At 41.4% G+C, this 24,699-nt stretch overlaps 1 protein-coding gene across 2 annotated transcripts in view; it reads right to left on the bottom strand.

Annotated features, from left to right (window-relative positions):
* ZCCHC2 (zinc finger CCHC-type containing 2) overlaps positions 1 to 24,443 on the bottom strand; it is a 42,225-nt gene extending 17,782 nt beyond the window's left edge. Inside the window, exons 1-5 of one of the 2 annotated variants that reach the window (XM_021530549.3) lie at positions 23,484 to 24,443; positions 10,830 to 10,941; positions 7,476 to 7,552; positions 5,271 to 5,342; positions 1,894 to 2,006 (exon numbers count right to left, since the gene is read on the bottom strand). In XM_021530549.3, coding sequence (XP_021386224.2) covers positions 1,894 to 2,006; positions 5,271 to 5,342; positions 7,476 to 7,552; positions 10,830 to 10,941; positions 23,484 to 24,422 — 1,313 coding nt within the window. In that variant the 5' untranslated portion in view covers positions 24,423 to 24,443. The remainder of the gene's footprint in view (positions 1 to 1,893; positions 2,007 to 5,270; positions 5,343 to 7,475; positions 7,553 to 10,829; positions 10,942 to 23,483) is intronic. The other variant, XM_077786077.1, reaches the window with a different exon arrangement.
* Between the last annotated feature and the right edge of the window lie 256 nt (positions 24,444 to 24,699).

Raw genomic sequence — 24,699 nt, forward strand, 5'->3', positions numbered from 1 at the left:
TTCAAACTGCACATTCAACAATGCTAAAAGCTCCTTTGAGCTTTGCTGTTAAGCGCTAGTGTAAGCTTGGAGTACAGTCAGTATCAGCAATCAATATGATGATTTTTTTTATTTTAAAAAGGTGGGTGCTTTTGAGTCATCCCAATTCAAACATTTTAGCAACTTGTAACATTTTATTAAAGAGGAGTTTGGATTGAGTCCAAAAGCACTGGACTCTCAGTTTTAACTTTTTTTTTTTAAACTGAGAACACATTTATTTTCCCAAAACAATTCTCTTTCTTAAATACATTTGTATGGTTAAATACAAAGTTGAATTCACCTATAAGGTCAGTATCTGAATTTCAGAATTATCTCCAAGATCTAAGGGCAAGATGTTCAATATTGCTCTGCACTGGTCTGAGTCAGTTACCAAGATGTCAGTGACAAATTTTATTAGCTTCAAATAAGAAAATAGGTCAACAATGAATGGTTTTAATTTCCCACACACAAAGGTTTCAGGTATTAGTTGCCAAGAGGTACTACCCAGCTCTATTTCTTTGGAGAAGCGGTAGGGGAGAGCAATTTTGGGCAAATGGGCATATACTGAAACCCCCAAATAAGTATTTATTTATGCTAAAACTGACACTGAAAGAAAAAGGAATTTGAATACAGTAATGCTATTCTCTTGAGATTATTAATGTAGCATTTGTGTTGTGTAGTATAGTCACAACACAACCTGCAAATTGTAATTACAGTTGCTTACTCTAGCACAGTTCGGTTTGTTCAAAGGTTATCTTTGAAATGAGTCTCTTGGGTTTGTAATTACTGTGCAGTGAATCTTCACAACCTTTCTGTATTACAATACATTCCCTTCAGTCAACCTCTGTTTAACAGGTTTATTGATTTAAAACCACTATGCTTATTAGCCAAAATTGTTCACAGAGATTAATTTTTGGCTTGACAATCAAGTCAATAAAGACAGACAAATACTATAGATCAAGATTTATTAAAAAAATTGGCAAGGGGGTAGTTGAGGCTCAGAATGGCTCCAAATCTTCTTTAACTAAAATATTAGAACAAAATGCTAGAACCAACAGAACATTATGAGTAGGAGTTTAAAAAGCAGTGCCTGATTCCTCAACTACCTCAAGAGACACTGCCTAACATGATGAATAATTTGTTTTCAACAAAGTTGAACAACCTTGACTGAAAAGGACAAATATAACAAGGTTATCTGTACCAAACAAAAAAAACCCCAACCAACCAAAAAAAACCCCAAAAAACACCAAAAAAAACCCAACAACCCCACAACAACAACAACAAAAACCAAACAAACAAACCAACCAAAACAAAAAACCCAAGTAGACAAACCCAAATTCACATTACTGTTCTGAATTATAGAATTTGACCACCAAGTTCTCTCATCACTAAATAGCAGGTAAATGAGATAGGGGCCATTTTCTTAGAAATACACAAGCTACTTTTAATTTTGTATACATACTTCACTATTACTGTTTATTCCTTTTGATTTCTGTTCTGTCTCTCACGCTATCCTGTCATAAAAAGTAGAACATATGTGCTCTGAGTTACTGTTTCTAGTATTTCTAAATATACCCTTGTGTAAGGAAGGAAGTATCCTTCCACAAATGCCAATCATTGCTATATAATGCTGCTTAGGACAAATATTTTCATAATTGTGCAATTACTCTGAAAGAAGTAATTCTATGAAGTTTAGAAAAAGTCATAATTTAAAGAAAATCTAAGAGTCAAGAGTATCTACTTCATCACTGCCTTCCCACTTTCTTTGCAAATTTGGTTTAGGTAGCAGAATTTTCACTGTCCATAGGAGTCTTCTAGCTTGACTTCAATCACTTTTCTGGTGATGAATTTCAGGCTATTTGCTAAAACATTTACCTGATTATGGGCTCAAGATCAGCATGCCTTCGTTCTTCCCTCTTCTGAAAACCCTGATTTAGAGCTCTTAAAATAGTCTTGTCAAATGCTTCAGAAGACAGTTCCTTTGGGAGCTGAGAAAAAGGTTAATGTGAAAAATGAGTAGTTGATATTTTAAAGACTATATTTGTTCACTATGAGTCTTTATACCTTTTGGTATCAACAAGAAACTCAATTGTTTCAGTTTGAGTGATGTATTTTAGAGACCAAAGGTACAATAAATCAACATCATCTAGTTCTGTAAGAGAAACACTTTGCCGTAAATCCTCACAGCAAATCCAGGCATAAAACTGTTTAAAGCTCTATTTGAAATAATTATATTCGGAAATCTACCAAATACTATGGTCTTTTCCAGGATAGTTCAGTCCTTTTTTTTTTTTTTCCAGGATAGTTTACAGCCGTTTTATTTTTCATTTATTTCTTTAAATCTTTCACATATAGAAATTAGTTCTGAAAATAACACAAAAAAAAATAACCAGGCATGACCGAATGCACTGTACTCACTATCATCACTTAGCTAGACTAAACTATTTTAAATAAACAGGAGTAGAAAGGAAACCATTTCAGTTATTTAATACATTAGGCCTCACCAGGCAACATTGAGATTAATCAAGTTCCGCCCCAGTCGCTATTAACACTGAAACTTCTTATCAAAATTCGTCATAACTTTCCAATGCCAATACTACAAAAAGAGGCCTTCTGATGTTCTGGTAGAGAAGGCAAAATTCTTGCTACTTTAGAGCATGTCTGTTTTAAATTAAGAACATTCCCCAGAACAAAGTTTTTTCACCCTTACGTCTTCCAAATATTGTATTTAAGTACATCAAAGCTGATCAAATTTGTTCCTCTACATTAAAAAAAAATATTTTAGTATGGTGAAATTAAGAGTAAACTGCCACTGAAAAACACTTTTTTTTTTTACTAAAGTTCAAAGCTATTGCTAATGTGGTTAACATCTGCCACCAGTTATGATCAACAACACTAAGTAATTTACACTAGAGCAGCATCTTCCTCTTGTATATCTGTAATACACCTGACCCAGAGAGCCAGCTGGATATTGCATCCAGCTACTGGAACAGCCCAGCACTCAGTAATTCTTCCACTGAATGAAGTGGTACTAACAGAGGGATGCTGTGTCTGTTGAAGATAATTGCTTGGTAATATATATAAGAGGAACTCCTGGAATCCAGACAGACAGGAGCTGTTAGTATTATGTTAGTAAAGTGCTACAGCACCTGAAATGTCTTAGATCAAAAACCAAATGGACTCAAAGCAGCTGTTCTTAACAGACACTTTGGCTTTAATACGTATTACAGAGAAACTGTGACTGAAGAATTAGTCAGTGTTCGCCAAAAGGTACCAGGAAGTTACTGCAGAAGTGTGGAATGAGCAAATCTCCTATCCTAGTATTTTGTAATGTAGATTTGTTTCTGGAAACAATTACCTTCTTGTCTTTAAAATTTCTGTTAAAAGGAATTCCTTCTGTAGTTAAAGATTCCGTTATACGAACCTAAGATTAGGTGCTTAGCTTAAGGTAATGGGACAGCCTTACTTACAAGCTTATTAGTCCTTCCACATACGTGGGTAATTTCCTACTTGCAAAGAATTTTTCATGCTTATCACCTAAGAGAAGCCAGTCTTTAATATAAAGCATCCAAGATATGCCATTTACTACCTTAGTTTTCCCATCAATGCTTCTAGTCTGAAAAAATTTTTACCATTATCTTATTTCTATCACATGCAGCATTGGAATCTTCCATCAAGTGTTTTGACCATTCTTTTCTGTCCCTCGGAACCTAAGCATACTATTTAACAATGCCATGTAGGTTGAAACAAGAACAACAAAAAGCCAAAATGCAAGGGCATATGAAGTGGACACTTGTACTTTATGTTTATTAAAGCAAGCAAGTTCTGTCCTGCTTTATTTAACAATCCTCTCTTACTTCTATGCCTACGGCTATCAAACCTGCAGAAACCAAACATATTTTTCAGCTGTGCACATTTTCCACAGAAGACCTCAGGAAGCTCATAGCACCTTTTGATTGTCTTCCTCTTGTTCTGCCATCTCCTAGACACTGCTGGAGCAGTCAAGCCAGCACATGGAACACCCTATATCAGTCAAACAGCATAACCCTTCAACACTCTGGATCATGTCTGTTTTCCTGGCTCCTCTAGGAAGCAAGTAGGTTCTAGGAGGTCCATTCCAGACACTGATGTTTGTCTTACACAAGTGGGAGAACAGGTGGCATGCATCTGAATGCTCATCCCAGAGCTGCACAGGACCCTGTATAAAATGCTGTTTTTAGGGTTCTCTTTAGGTGCAGATGCACGTACCCTAAGCTTTGGGATAACCTAATTGCATATAGACATGCCATCCATAATCAAATCCTCACAAACTAAGCTCTGGGAACTCTTAGAACCAGATATTCAACTAGATTAAAGCAGTTGTGAATATTCACTGCTTAATTTCTGGAATACCAGAAAACAATGTTGATAATTTAAACAGTGAACAAGACAATGACCTTTGTACAGTGACTGGCTTTCCACTCGCAATTAACACTGAAGTTAAGAACAACCAGATACCATCAAAAATGTCCGAAACAGATCTCTCATTACTGCCCTGAGTTGGGAAGAGTTTAAATATAGAATAACTTCCCAGAATAGGTGGAACCCAAAATATTAGACAGTGGCAATGAACATACAGTTCAAGATCATCACACTGATGTGGTCTGCATGTGGCCTATGCACAGAACTGTATTCTCTGATCAGAGCAGAGGGGAAAACAACTGAGAGAACTTTTAGTTTTTTTAAACATGGATACACATGCATATGTAGTTGCTAGATTTTCCTCAAGTCGAACTCCTTGTGATGATGAATAGGCCAGCCTTTGCTCTATTGAGGAACACAACAGATAAATTAAAAATTATTATGCTTATGGCTGTGTCTCACTAATTAAACATAACAAATTATACTCTTTAGGGCCTTCTAGCAGGAACACAAGCAAATGACCAGTGGTTGGACCTATACATGAGCTCTGTGGGGAATATTGAAAACTCATCTGGCAGTTTTATGGTAGTTCAATTAAAACTCTAAGCACCATTTTGGATGAGACAATCACCTCCTGGGAAACCCCCCGAACATTCTGCAGGGCTGCTTCTTCTGTCAAGATCCTTCACTCCAATATATATAATTGAATGGTTAATGTAATTGTGAACTACAAAACTCTGCTGGCATGCTTTTGTTTCTATAATTACACCCCAGAAATCACAGCTCTCCTAGACTACTTCTGAAGTTATAAACCTGATGTGCAAACACTACTTTACTATTTGAATACGTACTTTTAGCAGGAATTCCTGAAGCTCCTGATGTGTTTTTGTTACACATGTTACAGAAAAATCGGACCAAGTTACCTAGAATGAAGGAAAAAAGAATGAGGAAAGCTCCTTTTTCCGAATTTCATAGCAAATACCTTGTTAGAAATTTGACAATCTCAGAGTTAAGACTTGCAATTAAGCAAACACCAGGCAAAACAGGGATAAGGCTGTACTTTTTCAAAGACATACTAATTTTGAGTGTGTATTTTAAGATCACCTTCATAATATTTGTGGCTAAAGGGAGCATGGACAAATTCAAGGAAATACAATGAAGTCCCTGAAGACTCAGAAAGAAGCCAGCCAGAAGGCTCTGTAATTATGGGACTTGTATCAAACAGAAATAATTAACTACAAAAAATAGGTACCAGAGAAAAGGATTGTAGGTCAGATATATTGGTTTGAACTCTCACTGTCATTACCAGGAGTCAAACTGAAACAAAAAAAAAAATCTCAGTTTATATTACCTAAAAAATAATTTTATCTGCCTCAGACTCAAATCTTACACAGTCATATAGAAGTTGTTTTAGGCTACAAATCATAAAAAGTACTGCAAGTACTTAAAGAAGGCACTCAGACATAATTTTGGCATATGCCTATATAAAATTTCAGCAGCTTATTGCTCTGGCATGACATGCAAGTAGTAAAACAGCACCTTCACATGCATGTTTTGAGTAAAAAATAAGTGAGCTTGGTTAGATGACTGCTGCCTGGCTTTAAGCCCACTTCTCAGCCAAAGATTCCAATTAGTTACATGGGAAGATTCAGGGTAATGGGAGTGGACACAGCAATTATAAATATTCATTTACTCTCAAGAGTTGATAGAGTAATGTCACCCACCAACTGCCATCAACTTAGTCTGCAGAAATGCCAGCTACCCTTGTGTCCTCAGCTGGGTAGCCATGACTGCAATTGCTGTTACAACCTTACAAAAGCAGTGTCTGGGCAAGCACAAAATTATCTACAGTGAAGAGCACAGAATATACCTGCACTGATGAGGAAAGGAAACTCTTTCCTAAAATAACTGAGGTGGAGTTTCAAGATTACTGAAATACTTCCCAGAATATCTCCACATTTTCCCTTTAACAAAGAAATTCAAAACCATTATCAAATCTGTCTAGATGCTGAATCTTTAAAATAGTTTATTGACTTTAAATGTTGATAATTCATATAGGCATTCTGTACAAACTTTCCCCATCTCCTACTGTATTTTACTTTGTACTCACTTCACAGACTATTTGGAAAAAAATGTATGATGTAGTTGAAATATTTGGCCAGATAGCTTTGAAGGCTGTCTTCAACAAAATCTGAATTACTGTCCTCAACAAAAGAAGAGTGCATCCATTTAGAGAATACCATATCACAGAATACAATACCAAACTCTGGGATCAACACATCAACTTCCAGCTCATAATGGCTTTTTTAAAATTTGCTTCTTCAAAGACCTCCGCCATGTCAAATGACCAGTTAGAATGTTTGATGCGAACCATTCTTTTTTGGGTGAAAAACGGGAACATTTAACTTTATCTTCAAATCTGGTATAAGACCTGATTCACATCTATTGGCACAATGACTCATAGTGTTAGTCAGCCTTTGCCAAAAAAAATTGCTACTTCGATTCAACTAAAACATCACCACGAACAGCCTTAGTAACTATTATTTAATACATCCTCCCCTTTGCTACTACAATAAATGAAGACTATATTAGGTAGGCTGACTAGTTCATGACCATTTTGCCTTAAGAAACGAAGTCCAAAACAAAGGCACCAACCTCCAGTTTCTCAAAAAGCACAGGACCCACTCTCATATGGTAAACACTGAGAAATAAGATCCAAGATGACCATGTGACTCCAAGCAATCCACAGCTGCAGATACAACTGTGCTCCTGTGCCACGTGAGCAAATGACTGACTAGTTTTAGAATTCTTATGTATTAGAAAAAACAATGTTTCCTGAACCAGCTACGGCTGATGTTTTACACCTTCCCACTTTATGCCCTCATGCTTTACGTCCACAATTACATAAAACACCTGATTTGCACACAGAATTCAAAAGAATTACAAGATAATCCAAAGAATATCAATATTGCCTCCTTTGAAGGTTTTTGGAACAAGCTGTATGTATCTACAGTACATAAACAATAATTTTAACATCCTGGAGGTTATTTGCTTACTTTGAATGTGTACTCCAAATGTTTGTCAGCCCTTTTTCTCGATACGTCTTTCAGGGTTATCTTCTCAATGTGTACAGCTGAAAGAAAAACACCTTATTGTGCACTCCAAAACTGACAATTTGCAAACCATTCCTTACTTTCCCAGGCTCTCTGAGCATGCCTATAGGCTAAATCCTGATGCACACAGCACGACTCTTCCTTAGGAGCTGTTTTATTGCAACAAACTGCCAGGAGCAGGTAGAACCTTGCTCTCTCCAAGTATTTCTCTGGCCTAATGACAACCTCTTTGGCACAAATCATGAGAATCTATGCATTACCCAAAAGCTTATTTAGACCAAATGTCACATAACTACAACAATATAACCACTATAAGCGGAAAAGATAATAAAAGGAAGTAAAATTGTATCTTTAATCTTTACTCCAAGAAGTAACAAGTGCTGATAAAAAACAGACAGTGCCTTCTACACCTAGGTATCAGAACCATCAAGTAGTAAATGAGGGCAAACTAAGGCCAAATAACTACATTTCTGAAGGGTATTTAGGTGAAAGAAGACAGTTAGGGAAGGACTGAAGGAGACAGAAATGAGTATCAGCAAACAGAAGAAGAAGCAGAAAGCTTTGACAGCTGTGCTGTACAGAGTGTCATTGAACTGAGCTAAGAGGGGGGAAAAAAGGTACTATAAGTATGCACTACTTTCACATTCCCTCCCCACAGCCTACTGTAACACAACAATAGGTGAGTTCAGGCTGTGACCTGGCAAACTACAGCACCACATGGCTTTCAGGGCCTGGAGATTTTCTTGAGGGCTCACAGCATTGTTCAGTTAATACTCCATATAAAAACCTATATGTAGCTGAGATGGGCTTTCCACTTTCGCTGCTGTGCTGGCCTAAGAATTCAACAGAATTTTATTCTAGTGGAAGCCTGAACACATCTTTATATGTAAAAAAAAATAAATTATTTAGAAGCAGCTCGACCTGCCCTACATCACCAATGCTCCCTTTCAATGCTTTAGAAACTCCTTTTTTTGGAGGGAGGTGGGTGGTGTTAACAGTTAATGTTTTCCTTTCAATTTTTAACTGCATGTTTACATGGGATATATTGGGAACTACTCATAACAACAGTGTTTCTTCCTAAAAAAAAATTAAACCTCCTGCAATTGTATGTTGCAAAACTTATTAATGGATATTAGCTAATTATCATCTAATATACTGTAAACATTTTATAAATAATTTCATTACAGTTAAAATTCAAGTCTCACCCCCATCAAACATGCCATTTCTAAGATAATTAAGTATTAGCAATTTCCATAAAGGAACAATAAGCCAGCAAAAAAGCCCAGTAATAGGGCTACAGCTTCAAATTTTCTTAGTAGAGAGACAAATATTGAATGTGGTGGTGTACACTGTTTGTAATCCTCTAGCTGGGAGTTAGGAAGACAGACAAGCACTTCATTTTTACCAGTTAAGGATTATTTATTATGACAAAGGAAAGAAATCTGAGATGAGCTAAGGATGCCAGACAATATCAATATTTTATGAAAATATGAATGTTTAGTGACCTTAGTTTTTAGCTGTCTGGTATAGATTAAAGTGCTGTTAGAAGAAGGACCATGGCACAACAAGTTTTGTTGTAGTAAAATTTCTTAGTGGCTAACATTCAAATCGATACTGAAATTAATATTCATAAGTTAATTAAGAAGTTGATTCCCATGACTGGAACTGAGAATAGTGGTTTAAATTGCATTTCACTACATGCATATATTTAGCACACACAATTAGGAAACTAAGACCATTAACATTCACAGACAAGCTTTTTCTTCCTAATGAGACTGTGCTTATTTTAAACTATTGAATGTTCTCAATGCTAAAAATTTGTCTTCAGGTACAAAGAAATTGATTACACAATGCAGTACCTTCAACTTCCTTAACTTCTTTCCGCTGCATGCTTCATCGTAATACATAATATAACATAATTGCTGCACAGCTTTAGTTCTACAGTTTCAACAGACTCCCTTATAATTCTGTCTCCACAATGACATTTTAAATATTCTAAATGGCTGGGCCGGAAGAAAAGTTTGAATACACAAGCCAATGAGGCATGTTACATTTCCACCTCTATTCTGGACACAGCACATGCATCCAGGATGATTAAGTAAAGCATTTATACATGACACTGCTCCCATTCTAAGTCTAAGTTAAGATTTAAAAATTCATATTCATCACAGCTGAGAATAAAACCCAATTTTTACTATCAGTGGTATTTCTAACCAGTAAGGAGATTTCTGCAGCAGGGAATCTCTACCACATAACTCTGTGGCAAGTATCACAAAGGTATTCTGATCCTTCACTGTGGTTTCTCACTATGATAATACAAATGTGGAAAAATATTTAAGCTCTTTGCTAGATTGTTATTCAAATATTTTGTGCTTCTATTACTTAATTTGAGTGTTACTAAAGAGTTTCCCCCTTTTAGGTTTCTAATTCATGCATATGAACACTTTGAACTCCATAAAAGGATTTGAAACAGGTTTGTTGTCTGTAATCTGCCATTATCTTTCTCTTGTGGTTTTTTTCCAAGGAATCAAACTGCCTGCCTTCAAAGTGCAGTTAAATCTCCACACTAGAGACAAAAGGACATTTATGAGGACAAAATGAATAGAAATAATTTTTTCATATTGTTGCCTCCTTCCTATCTGCAGACTATCTGTTGACTAATTTTGATTAGACAAGTAACTTGCTAATCCTCTTGAAGAATAAAGGTTGAGAATAAATCTGTTTTCAGTAATGCTCATTTCTTCAAAGAGAAATTGCATATCAAGAGTTTTGATAATGCTCAGAAGCCTTGTTCTAATTCTCCCCAACAGAGCCAAAACACTTACTTCTATGAAGCCTTTCACTTTTCCAAACTGCCATTTCTGTAACACTGCTAATATGTGGGCTTTCTTTGCTTTATTTAATCAAATACAACCGAATCAAGCAGCAAAATCTGCTACTACTTCCCAATATTTTTGTGTTTATCTTTGTTTAAAAAAACCTAAACAATGTTAATACAAATGCATTATGTGTTCTGTTTTTCACCAAATTCTACCCTTTTTTTCAGTGGGAAGCCTATTTACAGCCAATTTTCATGCAGGCATTCACTAGCAGTTAGAAGCTAACACAAATGACAACTTGTTACAGCAAAGAAAAGACCAAGTAGGTGGCAGAGAAGCTATTTTACTTACCAATCACTGCAGCTTCTTGTTCAGATGAACAGCAAGAGAGATACAAGATGCCTACAACTCCAAGCAGAGTTTAATGTTCAAGGAAACCCTTAAAAGCCTTCCTCAAAAGAAAGCTCAGACAACATACCTTCTCGCTGAGGTCTATGGGAAGCCACTGGGAGCCCATCACGAGGTGCTGTGGTTCGTTCTAGCAAACTGGTCTCATTACTTGACATGCAGTCACCATGGGAAAAGTCATTCTAAATCAAGAAAAATAAAAAAAAAGCTTTAGTAAAAGATCTGTTACCAAAGCTTGCTCTAAACAGCAGGTATTGCAGAAAAACCCACAAACCCTTTATCTGGTATTCCACAGGACAAAAACCCAAAGCTCTTTACAGTGGCAAAAAGGTTCTCATTAGCCATTTCAGTTCTTACTTTATTTATGTGTTTATCAAATGTCACCTACATCCTTCAATGTTTCACTGACCTTGTGTTAAAAACAGAACACGGTAAGAAAAAGGGCTTCTCAAGCTGGACAATTCAAGATCTTCATTAGCACAGAACTTCAGTGATATTTACAATTAGCATGAACTCTTTCAACTACTGACATGTCAAATCATGTACTCACTAGATTCTAAATATATTCTCCTCAATTATATTCATGTCCTGTACCTTCAACCTGCCACCTCTTCTATAGAGAATCATGAGTAACTGCTTGGACAGTCTATGAGGACATATAGTCCGTACATCTCTAACCAACTAAATCCGTGCATCTCTTACCCACTAAACATTCAGAACACAAGCAGTTGCCACCAACACCCTCATTTTCATAGAGAAAAGGACAGACTGAAAGCTCATCTCCCCCCACATTTATATGCAGACTTCAAAATCGTATACGAAGACATATTACTAGTTTGATACAGTGCACAAGAAGGGACACAACAAGAAATCACAGGAGATAGATAACATGGACAGATAAGTAAGAGAATAAAGAACAATCTAGGCTAACAATGATAAATAAGAACAAAGTATTAGAAGAGCATGGACTACAAGTGGTTCCCCTAGGGTCACAAAAGCCTATATAATATTTTCCAAATTAAGATGAAACTTTAATGTATCAATCTCCACATTATTCAATGACCAGGTCTTGCTAAAACAAAAGCAAGCAAACAAACTGACCAACCAAGCTAAAACTCAGAAATATTTTAAAACATCCAGTGACATTAAATGCAACTGTTTAATTCCATGTTCAAGGAATTGAACATTGCCCTAGAAAGGTACATCCACAAAGAACTAGGAAATACTGCTTGGGCAGTCTATGAGGACATGTAGCCCATGCATCTCTAACCAACTTAACCCATGCATTTCTTACCAACTAAACATTCCAAACACAAGCAGTTGCCACCAACACTACAAGTGTTGGTGAATACTTACAAGTGTTTGGATTAATCTGTTTCAAGTAAAGCACCTTTGTTTATCTGTAACAAGTAGTATAACATATGAGCTGATGAAATATCAAGTTCGGGAAAACTGAATGCACCAGAAACATTTAGGGACTGGTCTGCATGAAAACTAGATTTATTCATTCAGGATGAAGAACACTGAAAGACCTTCATGGGTAGAGAAAAAATATAAACCTCCAGAGAGCACTCTTTATTTTTAAATGCAGGAAGCATAATCGTAAGTGCCAGAATATATGTGGTTTGTTGGGCTATTTTAAGGACTTGTGCAACATGATGAGACAAATCATCAGCCAAGATTAGTTACTTTATTTGTTGAAGAGGACCCCAAGACTGTCACAACAGAAAGACCAGAATGAGAAAGCACAGAGGCAGCAAAAGACATCTGAATCCCCTGCCAATTCTCCAACAAACTTCTTCAGATGTGACAGATATATCAGCTAAAGCTGGATTCATCTTACTAAACCAGCTTTACTCTTCATCTACAGCACAGGTACAAACTGTGGCAACCCTTAACAGTATATCCAACACATGCAGACCCAGGATGGGTCCAGGCATCAAGGCTGCCCTGGGCATGCTGGTAATCTAACTTTGGTCAGTGACACCAATAGCAGCACAGTTAGCAAGTGTCTTTAGACTGCACTGCAGGACATTTCAGGCTGTTTCATCAAACCGGTGTATGGTTCGTGCTCTGAGCTGAGCATTGGTAATTTCATGTTTCAAAGCAATCAGATTTAAAATATAAAGCCTGCTTTGTTTCTTCAAGATAAAACTCACACCAGTCCCCAGTCACTCAGTAGACAATCTAGCAAACATCTAATAAATTGCGAGCTCAATGTCAGATACAGGGTAAGAAAGGAAAACAGCTGTATGTCAATGAGACTGCAATTTTTAACAGCTTTAGCACATTTTCAAGTTTAGTTTACTAAAATAACCCCTCAAACAAGCCACCACACAAGCATACCCTGGAGAGAACTGCTTCCAGAACTCTTCAAAAAACCCACTGATACTGGTTCAGCAGACATTTCCTAACAACTGTGGACAGAAAACTGGAAGTACTTTGGTTTGGTTAAGTGTTAACTCCTGATCTAAAAACAATCAAATTTGAGGTCAGACCTTCTTTTGCATTCAAAGTCAGGATATTTGTTTTGATTAATGAAAAACAAATTACAGTTTATTCTAAAAAATAATTGCTAGTTTAAAAGTCAAATAAACTGTAAGCAGCTTTTAGGAGATGCATAGAAATAGGATTTACTTCAAAAAATATTCTGTTCGGCTCATGTCAAAGAAGCATTAAATGCTGCTACACCTTCTAATAGTAGAAAATTACTTCTTACCTAGCACATACATCATCTCTGTAACAGCATTCAAATATTTTTGCAGTGAATTACTCTAGAATGGTTATTTTTTTATCCATGGCAGCAGTCTGTAACAGACAAACTACAACTGCAGTTGAAGACCCCCTCTAAACTGCAAAATATTTTGTGTTTCAAACCTTGTTTAAATAATTATACTGATGATTATAAAATAACTATAATAAATTAATAATTTATTCACTTGAAGAATTCTTCACCTCCAAAGTTAATCACTAATATGCACTGTGTGTATTCTGTGACTCCTGGCTTTCACAATAGCTAGTGCAACGCAGGAGGTAGACAGTCTCAGGATAGACAGTCTCAGGTAGACAGTCGCAGGGAAATCCAGAGCAGTCACAGCTTTCTTTTACAGCTTGCAAAGCTCCAGATACTGTCTGAAGTTGCATTACAACTCTTCGCTTTTGGTGTTACCTGCTGTGACAGTTCTACATCAAACCCACAGGTAACTGAAATACAGGTGCCGCTGTCAGAGCAGACAACTCTAGGGTGCAAATGACTGCAAAGTCTGAAGAGCTAAAGAATATTAAGAGTGGCATCATGTGTTGCTACCTGGTGCCAGTCACCCCAGGAACACAAGTCCTTTAAAGCCTGGCACACTGCTAAGGAAGGTCATGCTGTACAGAACTAGCTGCACTCATCCTTTCCTGTCAGTGAATACAACATAGCCCATGTTCACACAACACACACAACCATAAGGCTAACCCTCACATAAGCCCTTGTCACTGTGAGACTTCACTGCAGCTCACAGTGCTGCTGCTAATGATTAAAATATAGTGAAGCAGGAAATGTGCTGCCAAACCAGCTGCCAGATAATTAATTTGATAATCACACAGATCTCAGTGATGGGCTGGAGGATTCTTCAACATGTTCTCCTACAGCTGGTGGTTCCTCACTCTCCCAGATCCTGCCTTTGCTGCCATGACTTCAATGGTGTGGGCTGGAGCACTTGGTGAAAAACAAGGCAAAAAAAGGTTATTGAGTACCTCAGCCTTCTCCATATCCCAAGTGACCAAATATGCCATTTACTTTGAGTCTTCCTTTTATCACCCATGTATCTACAGAAGATTTTGTTGCTGCCATTGACATTCCTGGCTACATTTAATTCTACCATGGCTTTAGCTTTCCTAACCTGTCTGCTCAAAGAGCTTGTCTATATATCTCCCAGGGTATCTGTCACTGCCTTCCACCCTTCATAGCCTTCCTTTTCATGTTTGAGCTTGTCCAGAAGAAACTTGCTTATCCACACAGGCCTTCTAGTATTTCTGCCTTCCTCCTCATTGGTATGCATCACTAATAAGCTCGGAGTAAGTGATTCAGTAGTATCAATCAATTTTTTGGGGCCCCTCTTCCCTCTGGGGCTTATTTCATGCTACTCTACCAATCAGCCTCCTAAGAGAGTCCAGAAGTGTTTATGTCCCAAGGTCCAGGGAAGCTTGTCTGTAACACAAGCACCAAATATCTAAAGTGGTGAGCCATCCTGCTGAGAAGGATGTTGCTCTGTCTAATGCCATGTGAGCTGAGCAGATCCCAGCTAACCTACACATGACAGATGTCCAAACTCTGCCTTCTATCGATGTAGATGACTGATAAACAATGTCATGTTGGCATTGCTTTGGCAATATGTAGTGAAATCTTTTATTGCATAGCCTATTAATCATCACAAGCAAGCAATTGATGCACATTAAGTTTTCTGATGCTTGCACTGCACTTTCATAAAAGAACTATTCATTCCTCAGCTCTGATAAGCTCTAACAAGGGAAACACTTGCAGCAGCTGGATAGCTTGATTAGTTCTACATGCCCAAATATGAAATATTATTTTTCTGCAAGACTACAGTAAATGTGCTATGAGGGACAGCACTACTCAGCCTTGCAGGCTATGCAGATGTAAACTGCCACAGATCATTCATTCATCTACAAATGGGAACTGACAAACAAAGCCAGATGAAAGAAGGTATTTTGGAAGAAACCAAGGTCTAACTCATGATTATGAGTTATCAACTACAGCATCTGCACCTTCAACAAAATTGAGTGATGTCAGAATAATTATTAACAGATGTGGTGCCAATTACAAGACCAAAGCCATGATTTGCTTATAACAAACCTTGCAGGCTCTTACCCTCATTGCTTCACAGCTGTGATACACAGATGTATCGCTACAAAGCTGTGGTAGCATAAAGGCTCAACATCAGCTCTCCAGAAGCCACAACCAGGTGTATCAGTTTCTCAAGGTTGGGATTGAAGGCATTTGAGACAGCATTTCATGTTAGGACTAACGTGTTTATTATTTCTTATCAGTGAAACAGTCTCACAACCATGAGTTCAGCAGCTTTCATTAGCAAGGTACAAAATGGCTAACTCTTGTTACAAGGTCTTTTAAAACTAAACTATCCAATTAAAAGACATCTAGATTATTTTCCCTTTTAACTCAAGAACTGATCCCCTGACACCCACAATGTGAAACTTTCTGTCCAATCACAAAACATCACCCAAACCCATGAAGAAGGGAGAAAATGATAAAGAAGAACAACCTGTCTCCACTATTAAACCTCCATCTTGCTTCATATTTATTTCTATATTCTAAAACCCCAAATTCTCAAGTTTTCCACCCTGTGATATTACACGCTTCTAACCAATTATACACCCAGTAATCCCAGTACTATCAATCAACTTTCAAAGTCTTCTCCATAGCCTCAGGTCAAATGCAGTGTTCTCTTACGGTTCTGTGCCTTTCAGCACAGAAAGTCTAAAATTCTCAGTACCCAGGATTCCGACCAGGTGAAACTGCCTGTGTGTTTGTGTGCTGCTGAACCCTCTCCTGACAACTACAGCATCAGAGATGAAGCCTTACTCAACACTCTGAGCAACTGTACCTGCACCCCACCACTGTGGCTGTGTGGCTTGGATATAGGGATAGAACATTCTTGCAATTTTAAAATGGAAATCCAGCATATGCACTTAATGCTCACAAATGCAAACATATAGAGCAGCAATGCTTCAAAACCTGTTTGATGCTTACCACTGTTGATATAACAGATTGTCTCCTAGCCAAAGACAAGCTGCTAGGCAAATTCAAGACCAAGAGTGCAGACAAATGTCCAACAGACAATGCTGCTAAGCCATGCTCCAATCTGCAAACTTTGAACTATGCAAAGGCACCATCCAATTGTTCTAAGATGCAGAAAAGCTGTTCTGTTCTACAAGATTAGAGGAGAATCAGCATCAAGACCTAGGACTGCAAAGAAGCACCAATTATCTTCTGGCCAAACCAACATAAAACTAAGAGGTTTCCATGTTAATTTATCTTTTAACATGTAGAATCAACCTCCAGAACATGCTTATTCCACATAGAACCACAGCTAGAGAAATGGGGCTGACAGAACTCTCAGAAAGTCCACCATGGAAAGTGCAAAAGCCTACACCTACAGGCACCACACATTCAGGGATCTAACAGACTATGGAGCAGCTTTGCAGGAGAAGATCTATACATATAAAAATGTATGTATATGTGTGTGTATACACACATCTGAAGGGAGAGTACAATGAGGATGGAGCCAGGCTCTTTTTAGCAGTGACCAATGACAGAAGCAACAGGCAGAAGCTGAAACATAGGAGATTCCCTCAGGACATCTGGAAACACTTTTTCATTGTCAGGGTGACTGAGCACAGGTTGCCCAGACAGGCCGTGTAGTCTGCATCCTTGGAAACACTTAAAAGTCATCTGGACATGGTCCTAGGGAATGAGCTGTAGGTGGCTCTGCTTAAGCAAGATGACCTCCAGAGGTCACAGCCAACCTCAGTCCTTTTATGGCTCTGTGACCAGACATAAAATCCCATAATGTGCAGTAAAAGCCTTACTAGCTGAACATATAGTTCAAATGGATTATGTATAACTGCTCTATTAACTCACATCTAGTAAGACAGACCGCATAGAGCACATGCATGGGTGCCTGAAAGTACTTTAAAGCATATTTGTTTCACTAAACTATGTTAAGAGCTCACCTGTAAGAGGCAGCAACAAAACACTATAATGGAGACAGAAACCTGATAAAACACCAGGTGATTCTGAGAAGAAAACACCATGTAACAGCTTCAGCAATCACATACTGACTAACATATAGCACTACCAAATCATAACAATTTTGAGACAAAGGGCATACCAACACTCTTACATCACATGAACAAATTCAGCCTGTGGCAATTGCATTTGAAGTACTGGACATGGCAGCTACACCTATGATTTACAGTGCTGGGGAAATAATGAATACAGCATGTTGTACGTCTCACCTCTACCTGAGTTTCTAACAGGACCCAAACCAGTTTCAGTCCAACCTGGCTAGTCCATGACACAGTAGAACTTGAAGCTAGAGGCCAGCCAAGCATCAGTTCGGGTGTTACTGTATCCCCAGGTGGTTGCTCATTCAACAACCATGCAACATCAGTACTCATGCTATTGTCAGCTGAGTGAATAAAAATAAAATTATTTAAATGTAGCAGTTCAGACTAATACAAAAATTTATTCTCATTACAGTCTAGAGTGATAGGAAGATTTAAAAAACATTTGTCCCTGAAGAGTAGTTCATTGAAGTACAGTCAGTACTGAGAAGGCATGATGCCTTCATTACTGTTTAATTACCATCAGAGGGCAACATGTCATTTTATCTTATCGTTGAACTCCAGCATAGTTTAAAAGATTCTTTTATGTACTGCATTTTTGAGTAACAGAAAATCTCTGTCTTGTGGTTATCTTGCTCCTAAGACACTTCCCAAGACACTACTTTTTTTTAGCTGTTCAAAGAATTTTTTTTAACTTTCTTCTCCCAAAAAGACAAGATTAAGAGGTCAAAAAAGGCAATAAACTCACAAACGAATGCAGCTTCTAGCAAGATCTCTGCCAGTTTTGGTCTCTAGAAACCCTTAGAAACCCATAGACTTGAAGGATACTACAGAAATTCACCAACTCTTGAAGGAAAAGTAGGTATTTTAATTACAGCAACGAAGAATCAGTTGTAGTGTTTTCTGGGACAGCTATGGCTAGAGACTGATAATGACAAACCACATGACAGTTTTAAGCAGGCAGAATCCTACAGACTTCAGAGCATTCACAGACATAACCATCCTACTGTTGCTGTCTGCACCCCTTTCTGCAGCTCTTCAGAATAAGCTGAGAGTCCTCTGCACTCCAAGCCCAGTGAGATCCTGCTACCTATAAATAAGTCAGCACTGGGCAACCCTGAAAACTGGACTCCAGCTCAACTACAGCAATCAAAGCACAAGCATTAGGAAGTCACAGGTATACCTTCAACACCCTCTGTACTCGTTTACTACACTGGAGAACAAACTGTCAGGGACAACAAAGAGGCTGATTAACTCTGGTATAATGGGACAGGGAAAGGCTACAAACTTGTACTAACGCCTCATGTTTAGAATTAAACAGCTAAAACAGCTCAAAGCACTGAAAGTTTTTACTCTGCCATTTCCTGGAACATCAGCATGCATATCTAGATAGAACTCCTTCATTTTAGGCATTGTTTTTATCTAGCTATGACTTCCTTTCCAGAAGACTTCCAGTAATGCTTCTGGAAATTCTTAACTCCTGTTTGGAGACAGAGAAATTCTCGTTCAGACACAAGGCTGTTAGGGTCTCTGAAGCAGCTGGAATACTTTTCATCTCAGTATGCAAAATTTGTAAAACACTGGTATTTCCGTAGAGTGCACCACCATTTAAAAGATCTTTGCCAAGAGCAAAATTACATTTTTTATCTTTATGTCTCTTATTTAAACCAGACTCTGAAGGTACTCTTTTCCTTATACTCAACTCTATGACACTAAAAACAGTGCACTGTGACAGAACTCTTAGATTCTAAAATTAAATTCTACTACCTTATTCTGCTGCAAGTGACTGAAGAGCAATTATAAAAGCACTCTTCTAATTTGTACACAAAATATCCTATAAATGGAAGTGTACTAAGAAAAATACTCTGCAAATAGAAACTTCCCCTTTGTTTGTAAGTACAGACTTTTTTCTGTGAAGAATCCTGCAGCCAGCTAATTATAATACTAGTCAACAAACCATTATCTCCAGGAGGCTGCTTATTTCAACAGAACCTTGGTTCTATTCCTGTCAAGTATGCCTGATTAAATATTCCAGTGCCTAATGCAAGCCACGTTTATTATGTTCGTAGATTAGTCAGTTTCTTCAGTATTTCAGCATTTTGATCCCAGACATCAGATGGGATGGAGAAAGATAATAAAGTCAAACTGCTTTGATAATAATGCCCTTATCAAACAAAAATAATCAATGCAAGAATTAAGCTATGTGCTCTGTTACTTAAACCAATATACAGTGGTATCAACAGGATTTTTGCACACTAACACTTATTTTATTCAGCAGCAAATGCTGATTTATTCTTATACTTCAACTTCAGATTCAAAGTTGCTACGCTGCAGTTTAACGCACCAATTACTTTTTTCCAAAAGATGTTGTTATAAACCACACCTTCAATTAAGAATTTGAAAATAGTATCTAGTGTTTCTACTTTAAGTATAAAAACTCCCTAACCTTAATTCAGAACACTTCACAAAGACACCGAATGTATCAACTGTAAGGTAATCCTAACTCTGCCTGTCCCACTCCAAGTCCTACCTCCTACCACTTTTGAATTCCTGTTTTGAGCTGAATTTGTTAAAATATCACAAAAAAATGTTACATTTTTCAAAATCATTGAAATAAGACATTAAAAGTAGCAACAATCTTTTCAACTCTTCGTCATGAAGCAACTTTATTGTGAGCTCAGTTTTATCAGATCATACTGATCCTAACTAGAAAACGTAACCCCAACAATGGGAAAAAGCAGACTGCTTTATGTTCTGGCAAATCACCCACAAATTCTTTGCAGGTGAACCTCTCAAGCCTTGGTGTTCACTAAAGCTAGGTGGTACAGCTCCTCGAAACCTCAAAAGAGCCATTTTGTTAGACACGCCACGTGCAACAGCACAGTCCTTTGCCTTAAAGAATCCAGAACTGGCAGACCACCTGATTGTACTCCAGCTCTGAACTCCCTCTCATTTGCAGGCTGATTTCACACGGCTGCTGCCAGCCATGGGAATATATCAGTAAGTATTTCACGGCCCACACGGCGAACAACAGCTCAGCGACCACCTTCCGGCGGGTGAGAAGCCCGCAGCCGAGAACGCCCGGGGGCGCTAAGCACGGAAGGCCAGGGCAGAGCCCCGGCGCACAGCAGCGCTACCGCGCCTCCTCTGCCCGGGCCGGGCCCCGTTATGCAACGGCCGCGCCGCCCCTGCCGCGGCCGGCACCGCCCCGGGGCACGTGACCGGGAGCCAGCGCCGCCATGTCGGACGGGGCGGGCAGCGAGGCCACCCCGTCACCGCGGCCCCGGCCGAGCGGCCCTCCGCCCCCGCGGCGGGGCGGCGGGGCTGTGCCCGCACGGGGCGGGGGCGATCCGTCACCCACCCGTCCTGCCCGCGAACAAAGAGCGGGGTCACCTCCTTTCCCCGGGCCGCCACGGTGCTCCGTGGGTTGCGGCGCCCCGCTCCCGCCGGTCCTTCTGCCCTTGCCGCGCTCGGCCGGGCGCGTCCAACGGGGGAGGAGAAAGCCCCGGTGCCCCTGCCGGGCACCGCCTGCCCGAGCACTTCCCATCCGGCCGCGATCACCGCGGGGCTCCCGAGCGGAGCTGCTTGGGCTGCCCGGCACGGAGCGGGTTATTCCCGGAGATGGAGCCCAGCCCTTCCGACACGAGCCCAGCCGAATAAAATCTCAGAGGGGTATTTATGAACCGTTCTAGTTCACAAACGCAGAGCCCTCGAGGCATTCAAATTTCAGAGATTAAAGAGCAGAAAAGGCCTGTGGTCACCCGACAGGATTTTAAATCAAGTTCAGCGTAATGCTACGGCAGCATTTTGCCAGGGAAGCCTTTAACCGTGCTACTGGCTTCATCTCCTCCAGCGTTTTATCTGCGAGGGTCCCCCCGTCCCCGTGCAACGCTGACTGAAAATACTCAGCAGAAACCCACTGATTCCTCTGTTCCCTGTCAGCCATTATTTCCCAGAAAGGCCGTGCTGTATTTACAATTAGCCATTAAGAGAGGGGGGAGGGGAAGGAAAGCCTACGGAAGCGTTTCACTGCTGTGTCGACTGCGGGGTATGTGATGTGCATGTTCAGCCAAGCTGACTCGGGTCTCTCAGTGTTCCCCGAGTAAACAAAACCACCACAACTTGGACAGCTGCTTTTATGCTGAAGCCAGAACACTGCACAAAACTGACTTCAATTCCAGTAGTTCACGGGAGCCTGCTCTCCCAACTGCATTTGGTGGGACACATTGAGCAGCTACAATTGCTGTGCCAGTTCCAGGCAGGAAGTACGTTTCCGGTTACTAGCACTTTAAACCCAGAAGGGACAGTGTCCAGTCTTACCACTTCCTGCAATTCAGCCTTTTCCCCAGAAAGACGAACTTTCAGGATTAGTTCTGGGATAGAACTAGACTTGATACCGGCCAATGAGCCAAAATAAACACTTTTTGGACTGATGTTCTGAATTCATTGTGATTTCAGTTCTGTAACATCTGCCCATTAGTTTATGATCTGCCAAATGCATTTTGGCCTTTAAATGATACAAGCATTTAGTTAATAAATATAATATCAGAAGACTTGGAAATCCTCTGAGTACTCCTCAAGAGCATAGCCCATCTTTAGAAAACAGAATGAGCCATTCCTTTCATACGGCAGGCAACGTCGAAGTTTTTTACAAGTGGCTGAAATGGATTGCACTGCAAGCAAACTTAGAAACAAAATCCCAAAACCTCAACCCTTACTGCTTTGTACTCTTTTCTGTCATGTAACTCATGAAAACCTGGTGGGTTCCTTGGAACAGTACTGTAAACACCCATCTTCCAGCCCTTCCTTCCCCTTTGCACAAAAGACCTTCTATAGACCAAAAACTGCAGAGCTCCAGGAGGACAGCTTGGCTGCATAAATATGGGGCAATTTTTAAAGCCCGTGCTCATCAAGAGGGCAGCAGTGAATGGGACTGCAGGAAAATCTCTGCTTAAACAGAGCTACTGCACAGGAGAATGTTTCCGTTGTCACTCACTGCAAGTCCTCATCCCTGGCGACAGCCACATCCTAGCAACAAGTGGCACATCTGCTTTCAGGATGAGCTTTGCTGTTTCCTGACAGCCACCCAAAAATCAGTTTTTCTTCTACAATTACAAGATTAAGCAGTGCTCTGAGTGGTCAGAAAAAAAAGCAGTTTTTCTCTGCACAGAAGCTCCAGTTGTAACATTTTGTTTCTTGAGTGGAATCATTACCACCCCTTTCCTAATGTGTCAACTATCTCACTGAACCTGGTGTTTCAGAGAACCAGCCTTAGAGCTGGTGACCCAACTGCTGCCCTGATTCTTGCCAAATTCAAGTCTGTGTCTCATTCTGCGGAGGGGCAAGGAATAGACTCCATAAAAAAATATTTCAACTTGTTCTATTAGTTTGAAGCCCCTAGAGAATGCTCTCTTCGGCAATTTGGTCTCTATCTAGCATTATTATAATTTCTATTCTTAAAAGTCTAGTCAAGTTGTTGCTTGTACTTCTGCTTCGTACAGTGACCTACAGGCAAACAAGGCAGCCAGCTCAGTACTGTGCACCCTGCACTCCAGCACGGCAGAGTTCCAGAAAAAAAAAAAAAAAAAAAAAAAAAAGCGTTCCAGAAAGCATGGCAGACTAGGAAAATCAGCCCTTCCCCCCGCCATGAAATTTGTAGTAGACACTCCGCAGGAGGTTGTGGGGGCTGACGCTGCCGTGGTAGGGGGAGGACGGAAGGGACTACATCCCAATGGGGGGGATTCGGGGAGAGCAAGCAGCCGCTCCTACGAAAGCGGGAGGGAGCGATGGAGGAAGGACGAAACCACCCGCTGAGATGGCGCAGCAGGAAGGGCGCAGGACGCGCCGTTACCTGGGCTGGGTGGCGGCCGAAGCCCTCCCCCTCCTCCTCCTGGTCCCCGCACAGGGCCCTCCGCAGGCGCTCCAGGTGTTCCCGCAGGGTGACCCGCTGGTGGAAGGAGAAGGCCGGGTGCAGCGAGGCCATGGTGAAGAGCAGGAGCAGCTCCTCCTGCGCGCCGCAGCCCAGGCCCTGGGCGGCGGGGAGCCCGGCCTGCCCGTTCTCCGCGGCTCCGTCCATCACCACCACCACGTCCCCCTCCTCCTCCTCCTCCTCCTCCTCATCTTCCTCCTCCTCGGCCGGGGCCCGCCGCGCCGCCGGGCAGCTCTGCAGGATGGAGTCCACCTGGGGCAGGAGGCGGTGCAGGCGGCCGGCGGCCTCGCGGTTCTCGGAGCCCAGCAGGGCCAGGTAGACGATGAGCTTGGAGCGCACGGCGGGGTCGCGGAAGTCGCCGAGCTGCCCGGGGTCGCTGAGCCCGTTGGCCTTGGCCTCCGAGTCGCGGAGGCAGTGGTAGTCCTTGCGGGCCAGGTCCTCCAGGCAGGAGCCCAGGAATCGCAGCTCCAGCGGGTTGCACAGGTCCAGCAGCCCCACCATGAACTCCAGGCGCTGCGCCGAGCCCAGCACCAACCCAAACCACTCGTACACCGTCTCCTTGTCGGTGCGGGCGGCCGCCGAGCCGGGACCGCCGCCGCCCAGAGCGCCCGGCGAGGCGGGGGGGGGCGGCGGGCCGGGCCCAGGCCCCGGCCCCAGGCCGTGCAGCCGGCTCGGCCTCTCCAGCCCGCACCCCCTCGCCGCCGCCGCGGAGGCGCCCCCGCGGGCCCGGGGCACCTGCTGCTGCAGCGGGAGGTGACAGTCCAGGGCACCGCCGGGCTCCTTCAACCCCGCCGTCGTCGCATCTTCCGCCGCCGCTGCCTTGTGGCTCGTCTGCTTCAGGGGCAGCTTCATCTTCAGCATCCTCGGCGGCGGCGCGGGGGGGACGCGGCGCCCGCCGGGACCCGGCGGCAGCGGGGAGGTGGCGGCGCTCAGGCGGAGCCGCTCATGCCGCTCATGCGGCCCGGCCGGCGCGGGAGCGGCGCGCGCGCACGCGGAGCGCGGGGAAAGGCGGCCGAAACGGTCCCGGCGGGCGGGGAGCGGAGAGTGGGCGGACGGGGCGGGGCTCGCCTCGCTCGCGGCGGCCGTTCCCCGTCTCCGCCTCTCCCCGGCGCGCTCTGGCGGCCGTTCCGCCTCTCCC

The sequence above is a fragment of the Lonchura striata genome, chromosome 1 (genome assembly GCF_046129695.1).
Source record: "Lonchura striata isolate bLonStr1 chromosome 1, bLonStr1.mat, whole genome shotgun sequence".
Taxonomy (NCBI): Eukaryota; Metazoa; Chordata; class Aves; order Passeriformes; family Estrildidae; genus Lonchura; species Lonchura striata.